The sequence below is a fragment of the Cuculus canorus genome, chromosome 9 (assembly GCF_017976375.1).
Source record: "Cuculus canorus isolate bCucCan1 chromosome 9, bCucCan1.pri, whole genome shotgun sequence".
Classification (NCBI taxonomy): domain Eukaryota; kingdom Metazoa; phylum Chordata; class Aves; order Cuculiformes; family Cuculidae; genus Cuculus; species Cuculus canorus.
Genome location: NC_071409.1, coordinates 12,848,306 through 12,865,818, shown reverse-complemented (window position 1 = coordinate 12,865,818; position 17,513 = coordinate 12,848,306). Strand labels below are relative to the sequence as shown.

Sequence of the window (17,513 nt, the reverse complement as noted above, 5' to 3'; positions counted from 1 at the left end):
AGGGGTCACCTCGTGCCTGTATAACCCCTAGCACAGCCCCCAGAAGGCACCCTGGGCTACTTCACAAGCAGTGTGCCTGTCTGCATCTTTCTTCCAGTTGCTGGAGAGTTTTTCCCTCCCCAGCAGTAACAAAGAAAAGGCTCTTTTTTTGAGTATTTACATATTTAGCAGACTATCATATCAAAAATCTGTTTCCTGACTTTCTTTGGGAGGGTGGAGGATTCCTCACTAAAGGGAGAGCTTGCCTTGTCAGCCAATGTTAGAGAAGTACCAACCCAGACAGTACCGGCTGTGGATGGGCGAGAGGGAGGCTCTCACCGGAACACTCTAGGCAAGACCCACCACTTGCCAGGAATGCCAAGTGTGAAATTCATTCAGATATAAATTTCCTCACAAAAGGACATGCTCCTACTTCAGTGTGCTCCTTATTCGTGCTTCACATACCACCTAAAGAAATTTGATTGTTCTAATTCACCCCTTCTAACCCCAAAAATAAAATCCCAAACAAAACCTTGAAAACAAAGTCCTGTCACCTTCTTGGCTGAGGTGCTATAACTGAGTTGCAGGGCAGTAACAGATATCCAGCAAGATGATGCAAGTTGTGTGTTAGCCATTTACCAGGTGACGTGAAAGCAAGGAAGGAACATTTCACTTGCTGAACAGCTCACAAGCAGCTGGAAGACATGAATTATTTTCCCTTGAGTGCCTCTTTGGATAAGGGTGAGAACGGTAAAGGATTCATGACAGAAACTCCAGCGAATGCAGAAACAGAGGGAAAAAAGCAAACTGAGTTTCCTTATCTATTCCATAAAAGGTAAATCCCAGTCATTGGAGAGGAACACACCAGCACAGTGGCAGGATGTTGAGCTATACGTGAATATTTATATACACTGTCTGAGTAACCAACCAAATATTTACAAAGATTATACCAGCTTACGGAAAACATAAATACCTGGGGAAATCAGCCTTTCAAAAGCAACACCTCAGAGTCCCTCCAGCTTCACTAATACAACCACGCAAAATATCCTTAAGCTGCTTCTAAACTTAAGAAAGAAGTAAGTCTAAGAGCCCTGGCACACAGCGGTGGGAGCAGACAGAGGAAGGTGTCCTCAGACTGTCAGGATCTGCATTTGAATTTCACTATTGCAATTCCACATAAGGTTAGATGCACTTAAACATGCTATGACTGATACTGATTTTGTTTTTAAACATCCATGGTCTGCATGCTCCTGTGAGAGACCAGAGTCTGTTGTGTTAGGAGTATCCACATGGAAAATGAAAAGCTGTCTCCACCAGCCAAAAAACACCACAGAAGAGAATAAGCAATGCCAACATTAAGCCACAGAAATTCAGAAAAACAGTGGCAACACACCAGCTGCCCAGTCCCACCAGCAACATAATCATTCCTTGGTGCTCCTGGCTCCTTATTCTACTTCCACGCTCATGTAGCTCTCCCACACTGTCCATGTCTCCTCCACCCACTGTTTGTCCAAAATTTTGCATTTAAAACACTTCTTCACGATTCTGCGTGCCTACACACACACACATGTTCCTGCTCCTGGCCCTTTCCAGTGAAAGACAACTTATTTTCTCTGTCTCCTGCCTATGTTCCCTGCAGGAACACTTGGCATGGTCAGTGTCGCACCAAAGAAGTCTGAGACGGCACCCTGGAAGAAGGGCAAAAAACTGGCATCGAATTGATGACATTTGTCACAGTCCCAGCACAGGGCAGAGGATTTCCTTGTTCTTGCAACCCCTTTTCCTCGGGTATCAGGCCTGGAACCCTGAGGATAAGGCCAGTGTGTGTCTCAGATGAAAGACAAAGAGGTGCCCCAGCTGGTCCTGTGCACAGCTGTGACTTTATAAAACGACTTTCTGAGAAACTAGCAGAACACACAGTAGAAGAGAGAGCAGAAACACACCATATCATCAGCTCCGCCAGAGCCAAGCAACAACTTCAGTAAAGACGCTTCATCTCACTGTACTTGTTGCCCACCCATCCCCTCAGTGGCACAAAGGCGGCTGATTAGAACTGAGCAGCATGATTGCCAGGCTACATACAAGTGAGTTTTCAAGTCAACAAATGGCTGTGAATGCACATTAAAGCAGGAAGAGGACACTAATAAGGAAGCAATTAATTATTTCATACTTCTTAGAACGGATTTTTTTCCTATTCTTTCCTTCTATCTGAAACTAAGCTATAAGGAAATAAATACAATTCCAGAGATAACCCACACTTCAGATCCTGGAAGCATTTGGTGCCGAATTCTGGAAAACAAAACAATGATAAATGACTCACGCTGGGCCTGTGGGTGGCTCACCACAAAATTAGCAGCAGCTTCCATGCTCCCAGCTGAGATCGGCTTTGCTGGGTTGTTTTCACAGATCTCCAAGACTGCAATTTAGGACATGCAAATAGGCCCAGCAGCCAATCGCAGCCACAATACTAGAAAAGCATAAACATGCCATTTAGAAAAATGCTTTGCCATACAAAACATGATTACCTCCTTCCATGGCATTTCAGGCTATGGGAAGAAATGCTATTTTTATTATTAAATGTTACACATCTCTTTTCCTCTAAGGGAAAGGATCTGTTTAAAGGCCTTTTAAGCAAACACCTGGTCATGTAAAGCTTTATGAACTACCATCCCATAAACAATCTCATCTGGCTTTCAGAGCCTGCTGAACTTTTGATGATCTTACCACCTGGTTTAAAAGGTTTACAATTAGCATCAGTTTGATAAAAAAAGAACCGGTTGGTTACTTTTGTGAAAGCGGCAGAAACAGCTGTGGGAACAGAAGTGGACTGGTTCAAAGACAAAGTTCAGTAATCTAGAAGTATATCATTCTCATAAACAAATCTGTAGGATCAGACTTGCTTTAACAAATAGGGCTTTTCAGCTGGGAACTGATGGCTGTGAATGCCTTCAGAGAGGTCTGCTGAAAACAGTAAAAAAACCCAAAAACCCTACTCTCAGTGATCCAAAGAACAGAGAAAACAGGAAGAGTTTTAGGGATGATACATATGAAAAAAGGTTGAAAGCCGCTCATCTAAAACAATGATTCTGGTAAGTATTTGAGCACATGATAGTCTTAAAAAAGGGACTAAGTGCACATGTAGAGTTAAATGTGTCCTTAGATGGTTCACTGAACTGCAACTTACCTGCGGAAATACTCCTTGGGCTCTGAGTAGACATGACCTACCTAATGGTCTTTACACAGCTCTTAAGCTGAAAGTGTTTGCTGTGGATGTCATCATCTTTAAATATCTGCTTATGAACCTGGATTCTTTATGACTTTTCAATTGGAAAAACAAGAACACAGAAGACAGTGTTTTGTGTATACATTCAGGAAAACTGATGGAAAAATCGTTCACTAAATTCTTGGTTAACGTTTCCCACTCAGACTTACAATTTATAATGTATCACAATTGCACGTGGTGTTTAAATGAGACAAACTCTTTCCTTGGTTCAGTTCGGTAAGTGAAGGAAGTTAAACTTTATTCCTTTGTGAAACCATTTAAGCCTCCAGGTGAGGACTGACATAAAGCCGTCAACCTCTGCTTCACACCACTGTTCATTGTCCTGATTACAGTTACTTAAGAAAATTCAGATGAAGCTTATTTTGCCTGAATTTTCTCATTCACTGGAAGTCTTTAAGAAATATGATTTTATATCAGTGACCCTCTGGTGGGACCCAGACAAGTTTCAAGACTCAGAAGACTGGGTGAAGATCTGGCAATTCCAGACTCCCAGCTCTGTAAGCCCAGACATCTGGCTGAAAACTATGCATTCCCAAAGCACCTTACACTGAGAGAGTCCCGTGGTCCTGCATTTGCTTTTGAATATTTAGGAACAATAAAATCCTGCACAATATCAAAGACTTTCCTTCACCTTCCTTTACAGAACCCTGTGAGCACTTAAAAAAAGTTATACGCATGTAACCCTAATATAATAATATAATAATCTATATCTCTGAACTTCTGTATGATAGAAAATAAGAAACTTCACCAAATAAAAACTCTATCAAATCCATTATTTCTAGCTCAGCCATACAGATTTTTTACAAAGGTGCACAAGTATTATGAGCTTCCAGGAGAGATTCTTAGCATACGTCTACATGAGAGGGTTACTTCAGAGTAAAGGAAACTGTGGATGTAAAATGCTACAGCTATTCTTGAATAATACCCTAGAGGAGTGCTCCTATTACAAAATAAAAAAAATAATTCAGAGTTTCATTTCCCATGTGAATTAAACTAAATCAGACAAAGGTATTCTTTTCAGTAGCATATGAGCATCAACAATAGGAATTACCCTGGAACAGCACAGGTATCTAATTTCCACTGGTCAGCAAGTGTTACTTTTCCAAAGACACACAACAGGAAGACTGAACCTGAGCAAAGTGTATGCAGGAACACAGTCACACTCTGAACTTTGGGAATAAACAGCAAGCAAGGGACTTGGTGCAGGAAGGAAAAAGTGATGATAACCCACAGTGCAACACCACTGCTTCTCAGCCACGTGACCAACTCCCATCTCCAGTTCGATAGCATTAAGCTACTCTTTCCATCTCACACCAGCAATGCACATACCATACTCTGAACTGCAATGGATCAGAAGGGCTTTCAGTGCTCCCTAAACCCTTGAAAGCAATTGCAAGTGTTGCTACCTGTCACTTACGTACACAGAGCTATAGCTTCCATTAATTTGAAGCTGACTGTACAGTATTTGCTATACAATATAACCCTGTCTGCTTCAATAAACAAAGAGTAGGAAAATTTTCTAGAGGTAGTGCACATAAGTAAAGTGCACATGAAGGCATAGATGACTGCACAAGCGGAACAAAGAATGCCTGTTCTGCACATAAGCCAAATGTTAAACTTGAATATGCAATTGTACCTCTAATGAGCATGATTCCACTTACATCTGCAGATGAGATGTCTTGCATGTGCAGACACATCATGACAGTGTCCCAGATAGTCTCATGACAAATGTAAAGATGGGTATTGACAGTAGCAGACAGGCTAATAGCAAAGTCACAATGTGACCCTACCTACCCAGGCAAAATGCTTATTCCTATTGCCCCAAATATCAAACTTACTGTTGTAATGCTCAGAGAAATACAAAGACCTACTGTGCCAAACACTGTTTTAATTTACCATAAAGCCAGTATCAATCAGCACACTTCCAGGAGAATCTCCACATTTTGCCAGTGTGAGGGTCCCAGGGAAGCTGAGTTCAGAGTTTACTTTCAATATGAATTTAATTTCTACTGAAGGCATCAGTTTGCAGAATAGAAATTTACACTGAGAAACACTCTTAACTGAATGTTTGGCAATAGATCAGTCTTTGTATATAACCAGGCCTCTACTACTGAAAAAAAAAAAAAAAAAAGCTGAAAATGCATCGCTACTGAATGTTGTTGCTAGTTGATGTTACGATGTGAGAAAGATCTGTGGTTTTAGCAATGATACATCCCACAGAGGAGTCTGTACAGGAACCAAGGGCAGAAGAGCCATAAGACAGAACCACTTGTACAGCCAAATAGGAAGTCTTTAGAGACGAGGTCTGAAACACTCGCTAGCAGAAATATCCATGTTGCCGTTAATGTAGTCTATAGGTGTATAGCCTTTTACATCAAAGTGACTGCAAACCAAGTACAGGTATTTGATATGTTCTTTTCACAACTCCATTCACAGTTATATCAACATTGTGATTGTTACCGGATATTGAACTTAACAACATAGTAGCTACTTGTGTCATAACATTGACTAGGAAGACAAAAGCAACAAATATTCTGGACTGGCAAACCACACCTCCTAAACAAATCAGGAAAAGGTGTTATCAGAGAAAACAAATTCACTAAAAAATACTTAATAAAATTCATTATGATTGCACCATCCAGAAAGGAAATATATCAGCACATATAATACAAACAGTTAGCTTACAAATTCTGAAACTAAGGTAACAAGTGAAGTACTTGGAATACCATACAGGACACTGCTGTGCTAAAATACTTGCAAAGAAATACACAAAGGACTAGGAATAAATCTCTTATTCTGTACTGTTATAAATTACTTGCACTTTTGTGGTGCCTTGGAGACTCATTAAACCCTATTTCACAATGTGATGCTCAAGCAGCCAAAGAAGCCTGCCCATGCACAGACTAAGACAAGTGTCAGCAGATGCCAAAAGTGGAGCATAAGAAAAGCACAAGCTAGAGATAGCTAACAGTAAAGATGGGAGTTCTTAGCACAGCAATAATAAAAACCTTACTAATATTTTTGCTAGCATCACAGCAGAGCTGTACAGTACCCTACAACTATCTTCAATGTTTTACTCTTTTTGTTTGAAGTATCATGCATTGGTTCCTGTCAGATTCAGAAGTGGTCTAATATTCTGAGTCAGCACAATGTGCGAGTATGAATCTGCCTTTAAACATGTGTCTACATTCTAATGATTCATTTGCATTGATGAAAACATAGAGAGGAGGAGGAAAAGGGGCTTGGCCGATCTTCCATTAACTTAAGAGCATGAAGTGCCAAACGGTTTGGCATAAAACACCTGCTATCAGGATAACTCTTCAGATCAGAGGATCAACGGCATGTAAGTAGCTCACAGTGCTCTATGCCCCTGCTGTTGTAGTCCGTGTTTCCATGGTCCTTCCTCTCCTATAATTTATAATCCTTTTGTTGGTTTACATCTCTGACCGGCATAGCCCTCACAGTGCCATGCTGTGCACAGGCACTACATCTGTTTCCTAAGGCATGCTTAACTTTTGAAGAAGCAGCAAGCAGGTCTCGCCTCCAGCAGGCTTGGCCCACAGTGTCCTCTTTATAGGTGGAAGCTTTCATTTTTTTTTGCACGTTTTTCAAGAACATAAAGCCCAACCTTACTGGAAAATGAACAAATGCAATCAAGAAGAAGGAACGTATTTTAGCAGCCCGACACAAAGCAACGGACAACATCTGGACTGCTCAGGCTCATGATAGCACAAGGCTAGTACCTGGAGAATGAGGTCAGTTGAAGGTAACAATAGGAGATCATTTCCACGGATTGCCTTCTTATAGCACAACATCATGAAATACAAAATCTACACAACATTCAGTATCATTCTGTCAGAGTAGTAAAGATAAGGAAAGAGTCAGTCACCATACTTTAAGCATGCAGGATCTGACAGTAAAGTCAAATCAGGTCATCAGGGCAACTATTAGGACACTATCATCAGCTTCTGGTTCACTGAAGTTACAGTCTAGTATGCCCTATGGCCTAAGCACCACCCTGTTTTCATTACTAGGTTATTGTACTCCTTACTGTCCCAGGTTTCTAAAGACACAAAACAAATATTCTCACATACGCCTATGAAGAAAACTCCAGTATAGTTTTTCACTGAAAAAGACAACAGTATGTAATGCTTGCAAGCACATTCTATTTAGCTCAATTAGATCTTTCATCAAAACAAGGCAGAAAACACTTTCAGGGGTCTACTCTCTCAAAGATTTTCAGCACATCCTTTATTGCCATGAGCCAGTTACAGACAACAACTTGCACGCTCAAGTCTCATGGAACAGAAAAGGACACTGAAGCATAAACAGGTGGCTGAAACCATCAACAAATTCTTCTAAGCAGGGCCAAAGAGGAATTAATCCAAGCTACTTCAGCAACAGCACTCCCTCAAGTACAGCCTTTCTCTTCAATAGACAATATCAGGAGATAATGGAAATTTTTCTCCTCTAGAACCAAGATCTCCTATATGGAAAATACACAAACGTTAAGCAAGCAATACCCTAAAAGAAATCCTTATAAGCACCTGATACCCAAAGATTACAATGGTCAAGGCTGAAAAAGCGGATCTAGTCAAAAGCCACGTAAAAACTAAAATGCAGCCAATCTCAAAGCAGTACAGTTAGTGCTGTAACTTCTGCAGATCTTTATAATAACGACATGGTGTTTCTTTCCATAGACAACTACTCAATGTTGTAGAAAAGGAAAGTCAAACTCATGAAACACGTGTGGCACAAAAGAAATTGCAGAGACACCATTTAAAAAGCTTCAACAAGATCACCCTATACCTCAGGGGTAGTGCTATACCAAGGCAATCATGCACTTATTTCCCCCTTCAAACGCGCGCAGATACAAATCAAGATCAAGTACATCCTTCAGCGCTTCACCCCACTGCACTTCCCATCCTTGTGCAGCTTCCAGCAATGCTCACGCCCAAAAAAGATGGGAGTAGAGAGAAGTGCCGTGAGTCTCCTAGCCCCCCATCAGGAGCAGCCAGTGATTTCCCTTTGCTTCTACAGGCATCCCCACTCAAAAAACGTGTTTAACACCCTCTATCAGAAAAGCATTGCAACATCTCTACTACAAACATAGAGTACAGAGAGCTCTTACAGTACATCCAACTCTAGAGTCATGCAAAGCCATAGGAAGCCTGTGGAAGATCATCCTTATCCTAACGAGGTGTTAACAGAGACCACGGTTAGGGATCTCAGGTGGAATTGGAGGCACACAGGTCCTGTGAGAAAGAAGAGGGATGGGGCAGGGGATGGGGTGGTGTCTGTATGGGTGTGGGTTGCAGGTACGAAACGAGACACTAGTGAGAGCCATGTATTAGGCGGAGATCGACGTAGGGAAGAGGGACGCGTGGGAGGGCTCTGTTCCGGTGAGGGCTGCAGCTAGGACGTGGGAATCTGGGTAAGAGCGATGGGGTGGAGACGCCGGGGGGGTGGGGGTCCGGGCTGGGGACAGCGCCACGAGCGAGGAACGGGAGGGACCCGGGCTGGGAGGATCTCGGACTGATGGGGAGCCGCGGTCGGAGGACGCCGCGCGGGGTCAGCACCGCGGACAGCGCCCGTCCCACGCCGGCCACCTGTGAGCGGCGCCGGCGAGCGGGGCGGAATCGGGGCCAGCCCGGGCCGGGCGGACAAGGACGCGCGCTCCCCACCTGGGCTGTGGCTGGATCTCAGGCGCCTTCCACAAAGACACTGCAGCATATGCGAGCCTTTCTCCAGGAGAAGCCCGAGAATCCTCATGGATTTCACTTTGTGGCGCCCTCCCGCTCTTCGGAAAAGGGACCGGCCCCGGAGCGGCCGGCTCTCAGCGGCGGGGCTCCTGCCCCTCTCGCCGCCAAACTTCCCTGCCCATCGCGGAGCCTGGGGGGCCCCGCCGACACTTCTCGGGACTTCTCCGCCGGGGGACGGCAGGCTTTGCCGGGAAGGGGGTCGGGCTAGCTGGAAGGACGTCAAGCCCTAGAAACCGGAGCGGCCGGCTGCCAGCCCTGCCCCCTGCCGGCGCAGCCCCCGCCGGGACCCCCCGTCCCCGCCGCTGGATGCTCTCGCCGTTCCCCCTGCAGCTCCCGCCGCGCTGAAGTTGGCCGAGTCCCGGCGGAGAGGGAGGAGGGATGGAGGAGGGAGGGTTGGAGGGAGGCGGCCCCGCCGGGGATGCTCTGCAGGGCAAGGCGGGCTCGGGGCGGCGCGGATGCTCCCGGCGAGAAGAGGCAGCGCACCACGTGCAGGGGGCACTGAGGGCGGCCTTTCCGCGGCTCCCGGACACCACGGGACTTGCAACGTGGCCGGGGAGAAGACACGCCTCTTCGTCTTAAATTACCAGTAGAAGCCTGTGTCTAGCAGCAGGGGTGTTCCTATTAGCACACGCTTTAAAAGGGCAAAGCTCCTTATTGACGCTTACTGACCCCGAGGCAACAGCTCCTTGCAAAGGCCACTCTTACCGAGACTGAGGGTTCATTCTTTTTTACCTATCTTTAAACTATCGCGGTTACAACGTTGCAGACAAGCCCAGGCTCAGGTTTTGCACCGCACAGAGAAAGGTAGGGCCCATTTTTTATTATACAAGGAAGGCTGAGAGAAGATGATCTCCTTTGAGCTGTCTTCGATTCATGAATTCACCCAGTGCAAAACCCACCACACAAGGCTGGAAAGCACAAGAGCATGGAAAGCTCCTCAGAGGAACTAGTACATTCAAAAACTTCTCAAACAAACTGATTTTACTGAGTAGATTCCAAATACTCCACTGAAAAGCAGCTGCCTCTGGGTCAAATCTGAACCTTGCGCAAGGGTGAATTTCACCTGGATTTTACCTTGTGCTCAAGCAAAGTTAAGTATTCGTATATCACCTTCCAAAGCCGCCTCTGCTTTTGTTTCTCCTGGCACCTGGTAGAAGTGGCCAGGCCTCTCTGACTCACACATCAGACAGAAGTTTTACTAGAGTGTACTCTAAGTAAGATGTACCAGCTTTTGGCCAACAGTCCACATGGATGTGAGAGTGAGGATACAGACTTTGTTGTTAACACTTGCTAGGATGTCTCTCAAGTCAAAACAAAAGGAATAAGGCACAGTCAGCATTAGTAACTAATTCCTGGGATCCATGCTAAACTCAGAGTTTTGTCGTCTCTGGTCCTGTGCTAAAATCATCAATCTTTATGTCTTAATTCATAAGCTGTTTTATATAGGGCTTTGCACGTGCATTAAGTCACAGCAAAAAGCTAAATGAAACTACCTTTCTCCTTCCTCTTTACATGTCCCCACTTACCCAAGATCATTGTTCCAGCTACACTCCTTAGCAATACCTACTCCACAGCAATCACAGAAGACTACCATGCTCTGTTAGGGCAGATACCAAATGGAGACTGCAACTGTTACCTCTCCCCTTTACCCACGGCTGTCCTTCAGTTCTCCAGTATAGCTGACTTGTGAGCAAGCCTGTAGACCCTCTGAAACAAGACCAGAAGTAGTTTGCATAATGAAGCCCTAAAACACAACTGGTGGTTCTTGTGTACTTCTGTAATAGTGCAAAAAATAATAGTCTTCTTTCAGTAAATGCATCAGCAGCATGTTTGAGATAAGAACAATTTTGAATCTGGCAGAGCAAGGACAGTACAGTGAGATCTGAAGTCAAGGTGCCCTCCTTGCTTAGCAGCCAGTGTGGAGCTTTAAATGAGGGGGCTCTGATGCAGAGATGCCGGCAGTCAAGAGGAGCACGAGGTACCAGGAGAGAGGTGCACTTAAATTTAATACATATTAAGCTAGCATGGGAACAGGCAGGCAGTATCACTTGGACATGCGGGGACAAGTGGATCGGACATGATACAGATGTTTGTTAGAAGAAAAACAATGAGAATGCAACAGGTACCTGAATTTCAAGACCTCTGTTCAGTAAACTAACACAGTTGTTCCAGGAAAGTCTACTCAGTATAATCCAGAAAACCACTAACAAAATAATCCCTGTTTCTTGGTGTGGGGTGGGGGGTTTAGTCCATCACATTCTAGCACGACCGATGATCGAGGCTTAACTGGCCTGCCAGGATTTTCTGCCTTTGTGGAGCAGGCTCCAAGGCGTCAGTTCCTGCTCCACCTCACAGTAAAGGAGAGCAGAATCAAACCAGTGAAAACAATGAATGAGCATTACTTGATGTTTCCAAAAAGAGAGCCACAAGGACTGCAATAAGCACACACTCTTCTTTCAAACAAAGCAAGTTTAAGTAAGTTTAAACAGCAAAACGGAAGTGTAAAAATGGCCAAGGATGATTCTGTAGGAACGGTGAAGCATATGACTCAAGTGTTTACATGCCACAAAACACTCAGTAATATCATGTACCCAATTAGGTAAATCTCAACCCAGTAAACAAAGCTTATGGAACTCAGAAAGATAAATGGAGTTGACATAAATCAAGATAATGCTAGATGAGTTAACTCATTTTTATCCCAAAAAAAAAAGGTAAGTCAAAATAAAATTTATTTCTCTGAAAAAGGACAGCATATACCTAAACAATGTGCCAGTGGGACATAAGCAGTGCATCAATTTTGCTACAGCTCCACTGATCAGCTTGCAAAGCCCTACTAAAGGAAATAATATCTCAAAAGTTACTGTGAAAATGCTACAGAAATTTAAATTTTACCCATCAGTAGAACATGGGTATTAGAAATTATACTGTTCTTGAATAAAAGCAAAGATTTCATTTGCTGGAACACAAAGAAAGCTGTTAAAGAATCATTGAGGTCAGAAGACAGTTAGAGGGAACACAGCGTCATGTGTGTTTCTCTCTTATTAAATTAAAATACCATTGGCCTTCTGAAGCACGGAACAGAAACGAGAATATGTTTGGGATTATGGAATTTAAATTAATACCTTCTACTAAAAAGAGGAATGCACTGTGCTCTGATCAGAGAAAAATAAGGTGATTTAGCAGACAAGGCTCTTTGCTAGGTATTAAAATAGCACGATGTGCATGAATTCATCAGTTACAAAAGCCAAAAAAGAAAGAAAATCCACAAAAACTCAAAGAAGAGACTAGTCGGGAAAGGTATTTCCCCTGTGTTCATACAAAAGCAAGTAATAATCTTTCAAGGTGCTGGGATCCATTCTGTTACTGTTTTCACCCATCTTGACTACTTGTAGTTCTTTAAACATTGTGGCTGGTACATAAATAAACAGTCTGTGCAGGTGATAGGGTTCGGAAGTTTTTTTGCCCTTGTACTAATATTTTCTGGCCAACTGCATGCGGATATGGTGAGAAGTGGCCCATTAACCTCAGCAGCTTTGTGAAAGCTGGTGCTGATGCAGATCTCAGACCTTGTCACTCTCTGTAAATTCACAAAACTCCTATGTGAGCACTTAGTGCTCATTTCTTGACACTCTTTTCATGGAGCTGTTTGTGATCCATGATGGTATATTCTTCAGACATGGCAGAGAACCACCTCTCAGCACCTTTCTTTGCAGGAGCTATTTGAGCAAAATCTACCCTGGAATGGGCCAAAAAACACAGCCTTCTGCAGTGGAAGCAAGTACTTCTCCACTGTGCTCTGTGAGTATTTCTGCCTTCCCTTCGCCCCTTCTTTATGAAGCAGAGCACTGCTGATAAGGAGGGACGGCAGAGTCTGCTTGAGGGACATAGTAATCAAGTATAGTTTCTAGTGCATCCAGCTCCGTCAAAGCACAGAGCATTCACACTACAGCCCATGGGAGCTGCAGCACAAAGTTCAGGGGTTTGCTGAAGGTCACACAATAAATTTGTGTCCAAGTAGGGAATCATCTGTCAGTCCTCGTTCTGGTGATTTAATGAGAGGATTAGCCTCTTACTGATCAGTATAAAACTGCACTCATCATAAGGCAAAGATTCGGCTGGAAACTGTAACAGGGAAAAAGTATACCACGCACAAATAAAAGATGAGACAGAAAAAAAATGCTTAGTTTGATTTTGTACATCAAACAAGAAAGACCAATTTCTTCGTTGCTTTCCTGTGGTCAAAACAGTGCTAGCATATTAACAGAAACAACTTACTCTCCCTCCTGGTGGAGCGACTGACATGGTAAAATCTTGGCCTTCTCCTCTCAGCTCATCAAAACGGATTCCGGAGAAAAAGAAAAAATGCCCCATAGCCTCAATCATTTAATAGGATTATCCTCAGACACATAAGAATTCTTAGTAATAAGTACTTAGAAGCTACATATCCAGACATTAAGAAATTTAATATTACATGTAAAGAAGGCTTTGTCTATCAAATGTTCCCAGTCTGAATTAGTAAGAAGTGTTTCTTCTGGGCATTTTTCAGCACAGCAACACTTCCTCAGAACCTGGAACTTCTAGGGCTTCTCCAAACATATTTTGGTGGTAGTAGTAGCAGCAGCAGCAGCTTAAAACAGATGTTCTGGAAAAAGGGACATTGCTCCACACACCCATTCCCAGTGCCCTGCAGCTTTGTGATTTCCTCATCCACATGATCTCTTACAATGTGTTTTAAGAACCCTTGATGGATTTCTCTGCAACAAACTTTTTATAATTGGCTTTTGAAGCCAGTATTACTGTTGGTCTCCTCACTGTCTTTTGGTGAAAAGTTCTACAGGTTAATCATGTGCTGGGAAAAACCTTTTATTACTTTCAAACTGCTTCTTGGTCATTCCGTTTAATGCTCACCTTAGTGGTTATATTGTGAAATGGTAATTTTACATTCTCTATGACAGTCAAGGTTTTTTATGCCTCTATCATATTTCCCTCCTCAATAGTTTCACTTCTGAAGACACCTGAATATACCTAATCTGTTCCATCACTCCCTGGGCAGCAGCTATTCTGCACGCTCCACTGACCTTGTCGCCATTTCCTGTGTCTTTCTAGTTCTGTCACATCTTTTTTGAGGCAGGATAACTAGAGCTGCACACAGTACTCAAGGTGTGAGTGCACCAGGGATTTCTAGCACAGCATGATGATAGGTGTTATTCACTCTCTGTATCTTTTGCAGTAATTTCTGCATGCTTTTGCTGAGCTAGTGCTTTCAGCAAGATCTCCGAGGTCTTTTTCCGGAAAGAAAATGGCCCCAGTAGCACACCTTCCCATAAGTGACCATCAATACATTTTTTTTTGTTTGTTTTCATCCATGGGTGCATTACCCCACAATCCTCAGTTTATACTGCTGTTAGGTCACTGGACACTCCATATCAACAGATCCCTCTGCAGCTCCTTCCTGTCCACTTTTGTTTTTCTTACTCCAAATGATTTTGTCTCCTCTCCATCCCCTGGCTCTTCAAGAGCATTTAGAAGCATACAGGACTGCACAGTCCTGTCCCTCTCTGTTACCTCCCAGATGAGACCCAATCTTATCTTCTTCAAGGGAAACACCCAGTGAAGGAAGCATTTTAGAAATTCAAGTGCATGCTGCATCACTTTTACTCAGACGCTCAGGCAATGCCAAGACATTTAGGATGTTTCCACACACACAAGCCCTCCAACCCCTTCCCCAGATGACTAAACCTGACTGCCAGACCCCCGCAGGGTGGGGGCTGTGGCTTTTTGAGGGTGGTTTAATTTCAGGGCAAACTCCTAGATGTTGCCACATTTGTCCTTTGCACCCCAGAGTGGCAGAAACACCTTCCAGAAGCACCTCCTTGGCAGGTATGCTTCCCTGGATGCTCTTTCACATATAGTCAGTCCCTGTGGCCCCTCACAATGGAAAACTCTGCAGTGCAGTAAGGCAGATCTCCCTCGCCTGCCGATCCCTCCACACTCAGAGTTCATGAAAGAGGAAAGCAGATTAAAAGGCCATAATGCAGTCAGCACAGCGAAGATTTAACCCACAGGGCCCTGTTAATTGAGGTTATTAATCCATGATAGGCAACGACAGCTTTGCCTGAAGCATGACCCAAGTTTAGAGGGTAACAGCTCACAGTTGTGCCAAGAGAATTTTGAGGTGAGCAGCCGAGTAAGCTTGCTGGCCAGTGGGGCTGCTAGGCTCTGCTCATCAGACAGCACCTTGGCTCCTTTGCTTTCAACAGGCAGCAGCTGAGGAAAAGCCAGCACAGGCACAGGTATGTCTTCCAAATTCGACCAGAATGTGCTCTTGGCTTCCCCCTAATTCACTGTGTGAAATGTGAACAACCAGCTTTCCTCACCTAATGGTGCAATCTATCCCACAGGAATAAGCTAAGAGGCTTAATAAATGACATTTTCTGAGGGCAAGTATGATAGACCACCTCTGCAAAAAGGCAACACCCACCCCCCTTCCACTTCAGCAGACTCACTCCTAATGTTCAAGGCTGCATCTGAGGTCAGGAACAGCATCCATGGATGTATGAACCTCCCATCTGCCTACTTCCAGTGACACTTACAGAGCCTTTTACTGCCATGCAGATCTGAAGCATATTTATTCTGACATGCTAATGCAACATGTGTGGCACAATCTCATTGAGATAAGCAAGTACCTGCCTGCCTAACTCCCAACTCCCTGCCTTGGGAATGACAGTACAAGAAATGCTTTCTGCTCCAATTCACAGCTACTCCAATTGCAGCAAAGCCACTACTTTTGGGGGTTCAGACCCTCACTCGTTAACTGGCCACCGTGGCTGAAAATCACATGAAGACACTTTTGAAACACAGATCACGCTGGCAAAACTACCGTTGTGGAGCATGCAACTCCCAGCTCCTCCAGCATAGCATTGCTCCAGCAATAGAGGCTTTACTAGACATACAGAGAGGTTTGTCCCTATTGGCTCCGAAAGCAAAACACAATGACAAAAGCTAGGCATTAATTATAATACTACAGAGTAGTTATAATATGGCTCTCCAGATAAAGAAAAGTTCATGTTTCAAGAGAATTCAAGACTGGATTTACAAGACCTTTATAAAAGCCAGCCTTGAATCCTGGCCTCTTGCTGCAGGACTTCCCGCTGGGTACATTTTTTGCAGGTGAACTTCGTTAAGAGGACTTCTCGTTTGGGAAAGTTCCTCTTCCAAGACTGTCTTATGCAGTGTAGTCCTTACCAGAATGCAAGAGAACAGGGAACACTGTTACTTTTGGGCAGATGCTCCGAAGAAGTAAAAAAATCAACACATTAATTTTCCTTAAAATGACATTTTCTAAAGTATTTCAACTTTGCTGAAGTATTCGGTCAATATTATGAAAATAAAGTTTCAAGGAAAGGTTTTGACCTTATCAAAATGAAATATCTCCATAAGCTTCTCAAACAAAATTTGACAATCATGGAATACCCAGAAGTGTTTGGCTGACACTGGTGTGAATAGGGAAGAATTTAAGTCCCTTTCTGTTAGGCTACAACTTCCACACTGCTGCTACAGCCCTGGCCCTTTGCACAGTGACACAGTACCACTGACACAGCGTATCAAACCAGCTTCACAGGACAGAGGAGATTTTTTTCTGTTTGTAGTTTCAGGACATGGTGAAGGGAGTCAATATTACCAGGCTCAGAAATCACCAGTTACAAGCTAGACCCACCTCCTCCATCTGTGCTGTGAGAGTAAAAACAAATCTAGGTAACATATTCAGGGTTCCTTCTTGCATTTGACTCAAGGTTTTGGGTCTTCTAAAGTTTCTGTTGTTAGCCATTTCGCCACAGCCATCAGAAACAGAAATTATCTAAATATGTCAAGCTGTGATTCTTACATAATAGCTTGGGGATTTAAGAAAGGCCCCAAATCCTCTAAGAGTTAGCAACACCAGTTTATGATAATCATACCAGTGACAGGTAACACGGCTGGATCCCAGAGACAGGAATCATTGCTGACTTGTGACATACTTGGTAATGGCCTTACTCTGCTTCTGCTGAAAGCAAAGCAGTGCCAGCCCAGACTGCAGCTGAGACTGCTTATCAGCCCTTGGGAAGTTCTGTGAGAGGGTAAAAATCCTTCTTTCCTCAGCAGCTGAAGATATTTCACTTACTCTGGGAGAAAAATTTCAGCAAGTCCCATCTCAAAGCATGCATAATCTGGCAAAACTGAGGAGGAATGAAAAGCGTCCAAGAGAAAGGTGATGCGTCATTCTGTGAAGATTGCTGCGGAGCACAGCAAGAAAGAAGAAATCACAAAAGATGAATGACCAATGGGCAGAATTTCAAGAGGGAAATAAAAAACACAGGATAATTCTGTATGCGAGCAGATAAATCGGTGAGACATAACTTTATCAGCAGGGAAACACGCTGGAGGCATTAGCAGGGACCTTGAAGGTCAATCACTACAGTAGCTGTCCACTTCCCACAAGCAAAGTTCAA

General features: G+C 43.7%; 1 protein-coding gene across 2 annotated transcripts in view; it reads right to left on the bottom strand.

The window, feature by feature from the left end:
* The window catches only part of FGF12 (fibroblast growth factor 12), a 222,932-nt gene that overhangs the window by 132,690 nt on the left and 72,729 nt on the right, over positions 1–17,513 (bottom strand). Inside the window, exon 1 of one of the 2 annotated variants that reach the window (XM_054074591.1) lies at positions 8,947–9,233. The exons of the other annotated variant lie outside the window; for it this stretch is intronic. Within the exon in view, the coding sequence (XP_053930566.1) occupies positions 8,947–9,034 (88 nt within the window). The 5' untranslated portion in view covers positions 9,035–9,233. Of the gene's footprint in view, positions 1–8,946; positions 9,234–17,513 lie in introns of those variants that run through there. 2 annotated transcript variants of the gene reach the window in all.